The sequence below is a fragment of the Oncorhynchus masou genome, chromosome 4 (genome assembly GCF_036934945.1).
Source record: "Oncorhynchus masou masou isolate Uvic2021 chromosome 4, UVic_Omas_1.1, whole genome shotgun sequence".
NCBI classification, from domain to species: Eukaryota; Metazoa; Chordata; class Actinopteri; order Salmoniformes; family Salmonidae; genus Oncorhynchus; species Oncorhynchus masou.
In genome coordinates this window covers 13640191-13647742 of record NC_088215.1, presented here as the reverse complement: position 1 = coordinate 13647742, position 7552 = coordinate 13640191, and the positions used below count along the sequence as shown (strand labels likewise).

Here is a 7552-nt window from a genome sequence, read left to right as displayed (position 1 = left end):
TAAATGTCCCATGTGCATCTTCAATGATTCTCTTGTCGTTACTTCCTATGCACCATATATCTTCAATGGTTCTCTTGCCGCTACTTCCTATACATTAAAATAACACATATATATAAATAACACTGTGTGTTCAAAAGCACCTTGTGCTATTTGTAGTGGCTGCACACCATGTAGACATTTCTTATAAATGCCTACAAGCAGCTGTCAGCAGGGATTTCTAGGCTACCGTTACACCCTCACTCTAGTCTTCTCATAAGACTAGTGAATAGCCTTCTCTCTATAAGACCATAGGTGCCTTTTTTTTGCGTTACTCGCTTTAAATGTAATTGTTATATTTTTTTCCATACTTTGACTTACTGAAATCAGTTGCCGTCCCTCAATTGTTCACAAAAAGTTCATCAAAGGTAAACAATTTAATTTGATTGCTTTTGTGATTTTCATGACAAGGTTGCCTGCTGCTAGCAAGGCATAATGCTATGCTAGGCTATTGATAAACTTACACAAATGCTTGTCTAGCTTTAGCTGTAAAGCATATTTTGAAAATCTGAAATGACAGGGTGATTAACAAAAGGCTAAGCTGTGTTCCAATATATTTCACTTGTGATTGTCATGAATAGGAAGATTTTCTGGGAATATTTATGTCCGTTGCGTTATGCTATTTAGTGTCAGATGATGACAACGGTCCCGTTCACGGGATGGGGTGTCACTAGAGGTTAATGGCACCTGTTTGAACTTGTTATTAGTATGAAAGACACCTGTCCACAACCTCAAATAATCACACTCCAAACTCCACTATGGACAAGACCAAAGAGCTGTCAAAGGACACCAGAAACAAAATTGTAGACCTGCACCAGGCTGGGAAGACTGAATCTGCAATAGGTAAGCAGCTTGGTTTGAAGAAATCAACTGTGGGAGCAATTATTAGGAAATGGAAGACATACAAGACCACTGATAATCTCCCTCGATCTGGGGCTCCATGCAAGATCTCACCCCGTGGGGTCAAAATGATCACAAGAACGGTGAGCAAAAATCCCAGAACACACGGGGGGACCTAGTGAATGACCTGCAGAGAGCTGGGACCAACAAAGCCTACCACCAGTAACACACTATGCCGCCAGGGACTCAAATCCTGCAGTGCCAGACGTGTCCCCCTGCTTAAGCCAGTACATGTCCAGGCCCGTCTGAACTTTGCTAGAGAGCATTTGGATAATACAGAAGAAGATTGGGAGAATGTCATATGGCCAGATGAAACCAAAATATAACTTTTTGGTAAAAACTCAACTCATCATGTTTGGAGGACAAAGAATGCTGAGTTGCATCCAAAGAACACCATACCTTCTGTGAAGCATGGGGGTGGGAACATCATGCTTTGGGGCTGTTTTCTGCAAAGGAACCAGGACGACTGATCCGTGTAAAGGAAAGAATGAATGTGGCCATGTATCGTGAGATTTTGAGTAAAAACCTCCTTCCATCAGCAAGAGTATTGAAGATGAAATGTGGCTGGGTCTTTCAGCATGACAATGATCCCAAACACACTGCCCGGGCAACGAATGAGTGGCTTCGTAAGAAGCATTTCAAGTTCCTGGAGTGGCCTAGCCAGTCTCCAGATCTCAACCCCATAGAAAATCTTTGGAGGGAGTTGAAAATCCGTGTTGCCCAGCAACAGCCCCAAAACATCACTGCTCTAGAGGAGATCTGCATGGAAGAATGGGCCAAAATGCCAGCAACAGTGTGTGAAAACCTTGTGAAGACTTACATAAAACGTTTGACCTCTGTCATTGCCAACAAAGGGTATATAACAAAGTATTGAGATAAACTTTTTTTATTGACCAAAGACTTATTTTCAACCATAATTTGCAAATAAATTCATGAAAACAACCTACAATGTGATTTTCTGGATTTTCTTCCCTCATTTTGTCTGTCATAGTTGAAGTGTACCTATGATGAAAATTACAGGCCTCTCACAACTTTTTAAGTGGGAGAACTTGCACAATTGGTGGCTGACTAAATCCTTTTTTGTCCCCACTGTACTTTCAGTTTTTTTCAGAATTCACTTCACTGCACATATAGAGGGATGCTTGCGCTACCAGTGCTTGCACATATGCAACTCAAATACACAGCTGGAATACCATCTAAGCTGTTTACATGTCCCAATAGTTTGAAATATTGCTCAGAAAACCAGGTGGTTTAATTTGCGTATGCTTTCTTCAATTTTGACCGTACGCTGATTAAGCTAAGCAGAGTAAAATGTTTTCATGACTATATCCATACTCGCCCTACTGCCACAATCAATTTAACATCAAATTATTTGTGTGAATGTACTCATGAAAGCTACAAAACTGTCAGTATTCAACTTTAACATGTTATGGCAATACAACAAAATAGATGAACAGGAATGACATTTCCTTAACAGCTGCCCAAAAGAAGATACACTAGAAGTATGTGGACACCTGCTCGTTGAACATCTCATTTCAAAATCATGGGCATTAATATGGAGTTGCCCCACCCCCCCCTTACTGCTATAACAGCCTCCACTATTCTGGGAAGGCTTTCCACTAGATGTTGGAACATTGCTGAGGGACTTGCTTCCATTCAGACACAAGAGCACTCGTGAGGTCAAGCTCGGATGTTGGGTGATTAGGCCTGGCTTACATTTGGCATTCCAGGGCGCTGTGCAAGCCAAACAAGTACTTCCACACCGATCTTGATAAATCATTTCTCTATGGACCTCGCTTTGTGCACAGGGGCATTGTCATGCTAAAACAGGAAAGGACCTTCCAATAACTGTTGCCACAAAGTTCTAAGCACAGAATCATCTAGAATGTCATTGTATGCTGTAGCTTAAAGATGTCCCTTCACTGGAGCTAAGGGCCTTAACAGCCCTAGACCATTATTCTTCCTACACCAAACTTTACAGTTGGCTCTGTATTTGGGCAGGAAGCGTTCTTCTGACATCCGCCAAACCCAGGTTTGTCCATCTGACTTCCAGATGGCAGAGCGTGATTCATCACTCCAGAGAACGCATTTCCACTGCTCCAGAGTCCAATGGCTAAGACCTATACACCACTCCAGCCGTGGCTTGGCGTTGCGCGGCCATGAAAACCCAGTTCATGAAGCTGAGCCATGTGTTGTTCCCAGATGTTTCAACTTCACAACAAGAGCACTTACAGTTGACCGGAGCAGCTCTAGCAGGGTAGAAATTTGACGATGCAACTTGTTGGAAAGGTGGCATCCTATGACGGTGCCATGTTGAAAATCACTGAGCTCATTGGTAAGACCATTCTACTGCCAATTTTTGTTTTGTCTATGGAGATTGCATGGCTGTGTGCTGAATTTTATACACTTGTCAGCAACGGGTGTGGCTGAAATAGCCAAATTCACTCATTTGAAGGGGTGTCCACACACTTTTGTATATATAGTATAGTGTATATCTTAAAGCCATGCCCCTACTAAGCCACGCCACCACTCTAGGAAGACCCCGTTGCTACATTGAATCATTAAATGTTCCTCCAAGAAGCCCTGAACTAACTGAAGGTGTAGGTGACTAGCAATGGTTCCTTGAGGAACTCCAGGGGTTCCTTGAGGATCTCCAGGGTTCCTTGAGGGGCGGCAGGGTAGCCTAGTGGTTAGAGCATTGGACTAGGAACCGAAACCCCGAGCTGACAAGGTACAAATCTGTCGTTCTGCCCCTGAACAGGCAGTTAACCCACTGTTCCTAGGCTGTCATTGAAAATAAGAATTTGTTCTTAACTGACTTGCCTAGTAAAATAAAGGTAAAATTAGGATCTCCAGGGTTCCTTGAGTCACCAATATTTCTAAGAGTGAACTTTTGACGACAACCATTTGCGAATGGGGTGCCATCTGAGGCAAAACTTTGGTTATTTAATATATGGTGTGGAGCCATTTGGAGGTGCAGTGGTTTTAGCCATCATGACCACAAGTAGATCACAACATATTCAAGTGTATCGCTATACCAGATTCTATTGGAGGTCATGAACCTGTGGATGCTGTCTGATTCTCCCATCCACTGCTAATTTATTATAGATATTAAAGACATTCTGAATACCTCTATGTCTTAGGGTTTTCTGTGATGTAGGCTAGATTCTATAAGGAATTGGTAGGCTACAATCAATTTTGAAATGCCCAATGTGTTATAATTTTTTTCACACTTTGGCTGCTTCTTAAGTCTTGGGTTGATAAACACCTGGTGTATTTTTCCAAATCCATCCATCCCTATCCTCCTCCTCTCACTCCCTCTATACCTCCCTCCATGTCCACCTGACTCTCTCCTTTTGGCGCTGGTTGTTTGAATGCCCCCAGCCCAGTACACTACTCTGCCGTCAGACTCGACTCAGCCGTGTGCAGCTCGTTAATTTCTGGTCGCGTCTGTTGGCTGTCATGAGACATAAATGAAACTGATGACAAGATTGTTTCATTCTTGAGCATGCAGTGACACAAGCATTGCGCACACGTCTATAACATAGACCTATCACAAACCACACCTCAAACTGCTATCTCAAACATACAGTTTAAAATATGCTTTCTATTTCCAAACAGAGGATGATGTCTGGATCAGCGGACGAGCTGGCCAATCAGTGGTCTATTCACATGAATATTTTTCATGATCAGTATACCCCACACAGTTCTGTTGTTATTGTATGCCAACACCATTCCAAAAAGAGAAACATAGTTAATTAAAAAAGAATCGAAGGAAAACTATTTCAGTCATATTGTAATTTTTATTGTAGTAAGTCGCTCTGGATAAGAGCGTCTGCTAAATGACTTAAATGTAATGTAATGTAGGTCATATTTCATGGAAATCTGGAAACACTGGACAGTTACTTGAATACCTTTTTTTATCAAATAATAACAAGTTAATAACTGGACAATGTCTTTAATGTTCTGGTTGCACAAACACAATTTTTATTCGGCTGCTGATCTTTAAAAAATGCCATTGCTTTATTGCGCTAATAATTCCCTCTGTGCGCACATTAACCTTTATGTCATGGCATAATGGAACATCTAATTGGCAAGAGTCTAAGGTGTCAGAGCACCTGCTACATTAAAGTAATTTAGATGCATTTCAAGAAATACCGTTTCCTTTGGACAGGAGTACATTAAAAACCAATTACTTTGATTCCGGTTAATAAAAAGAATGACTTCTGAAGCACTGTGAAGACTATAATGTTTTGGACATCCTGGTCCCTAATCACATCAAGCATCGTTATACATTGACACCATTGATTTGACTCTGATATGAACATCGTCAGATGTTATCTCTCTGGTGAAAGCTATGTTGAATAGGTATTTATCGGTCATATCATATTCGATTACTGGTGGGCTATCACCATCAGTGTGAAAGCCACGGCGCATCTCTCTCTCTCTCTCTCTCGCGTTTTCAGCTCTCGCTCTCCCTCTCTCTCTTGCGTTCGCGTTCTCTCACAGTCTCCCTCTCATCCTGGCGCACATTCGGCAGCTCGGTTTCGATACAGCTCCTCCCCTATGTGGTGGCTCCCGCGACCAGCTCCTTGAACGTGAACAGTTTAGCTGAAGAGTGCTTTTCTAAATACCCCAACAATCTCACCGACTTCTGGAGGAGTTGGTCCTCGGTTGGATAAGGTTTTCCTGCTCCGTGTGTTGGACCAAAATCTCTAACTATACTAGCAATGGATACTTGGCTTGGCTTCTGCCCAGGCTTGCACTTAACTCTGTGTACCTGGTTTCTGATCTCCGCTCATACCCAGCTAAATGCCAAGGCGGAGATAACTTGCGCATCGTGCCAGTCGCCGGTCCAGCTACACCTGAAGGAATTACAGCTGGATATCGGTACGCACGCAGCTGATGGTACTAGGCAGGCGGCCAAAGCTCTGGAACAGGTCCGGCTGGAGCGCCAGCTTCTCGGAGTTACTGACCAAAATACTGGAGTACCAAGCGACACCCAACAGGCAGGTGTTGTGAATGAGCCGAGATTCAATGACGATGGAATTACCCCAAAAGTCGCTCTGGAAGATTTAACTGGGTCTAGTGAAAACGAAGAAATGTACCGTGGGGAATATAATATTGGGGTGAATGATTTGGGTAAAGTCAAGGATGGTGCTGAGGATGTTGCGTTACGGAGAGCGAAGCGAAGCGGTCCCGAAACTCCCGAGTTTAGGGAGAGCCTTATGACCGGTGGCCCCGGTTTAGAGGGAGAGACATCGGATGAGAGAAGGAGTCCTGGTCCGTTACTGGACGGACACAGACTGGGCCGATCTGAATTCAAGTGGAACAGGGACGAGGGTCGAGGGACTTCCAGAGGAGATGAACCCAAACTAAGCAGCACTACTTTCGCGTTGACCGGGGACTCAGCGCATAACCACGCAGTGGTTTACTGGTCGGGGCAAAACAGCAGCGTAAGTGATGATTATTCACCATTTGTCATGTGTATTTGTTTTTCACAAAATAAACAATTGCATATTATGAAGCACCACGTTTCGTCAAGGACTGTAAAGGCTTATTTTATCCAAACTGTTTTCTGCAGGGAAATATTTGCTTGTTTTAGCGAGTTATTTGTCCACTGTAACAGGTGCATTGGTTCAGTTGCGCACAGCAGGGCAATATCCCACATAGGTTTCAGCACCTCCAGAAGCATTCAGGGCCAGGTTGGGCTGGTATTGCTATTGCACACGGAGATATGCTTGCTTGCTGCAGACTCCGTGCCCGTGCCATACCGATAGCAGCATTGCTTCACATAGCGGTTGGAAAACACTCACTATTCTTGCGCATATAGGTTACTCTAACAGGTGAATTCCACTAGTTTTAGTTCATTTATATGTAATGAATACGACTGAAATAAATTATAACTGTTAACGTGCCCTGTATTTTGCAATATATATGTTTTGTTATAGATCGTTTATAGGTCGATTTGGATCCGATATTTTTCACCCAATCTAGGCCAATTGATCGGGAAGATTTGTAAATATTTTTGACGGGGATATTAATTATTTGAACTCTTTACTTGTAATAACGATATTTCGCATTGAATGAAAGCAAGCCTATGTGGTCCTCTGAATTGCTGGCTTGTTCTTGTTGCTTCTATGTTCACAATTCCTTGACAAAAGCCATATATTTAATAGGCCTAGTTTAATAATTATATTAATGTGCCTATGATGTGCCTATGCCTATGAATTATGTAGACTTTATATGCATATTCACCATTCATATTGATTTTTTATAAATTAGTTTGCAGACTATCATCATGTCAGAGTAAATTCTATTCAGAATAATGCCTCGCTCCTCAAGTTAATAATCGATGCACTTGTTACCTGCACTTACACAGACACTCCAAAGGGTGGCGTACAATGTACGAGAGACTATCATTGTGTTTCCTAAAAGCTCCATCTGCAGTGGTGTGTTATTGTAGGGATACAGAGCCTGAGACAATGGTCTCTAGTGGAATCATCCAGGGAAGGACCCTAAGTGAAGCCTGAACTTCCCTAGCAAACATTCACAGCACTTAGAACACTGTTCTTAATATGCCTTGGCATATGTGATCAATACCTGTGGTGATGAG

The 7552-nt window shown here is 42.6% G+C and overlaps 1 protein-coding gene across 1 annotated transcript in view; it reads left to right on the top strand.

The window, feature by feature from the left end:
• The first annotated feature begins 5503 nt into the window (after positions 1 to 5503).
• The window catches only part of LOC135524130 (VPS10 domain-containing receptor SorCS3-like), a 212623-nt gene continuing 210574 nt past the window's right edge, over positions 5504 to 7552 (top strand). Inside the window, exon 1 of the mRNA XM_064951346.1 lies at positions 5504 to 6392. Within this exon, the coding sequence (XP_064807418.1) occupies positions 5667 to 6392 (726 nt within the window). The 5' untranslated portion in view covers positions 5504 to 5666. The remainder of the gene's footprint in view (positions 6393 to 7552) is intronic.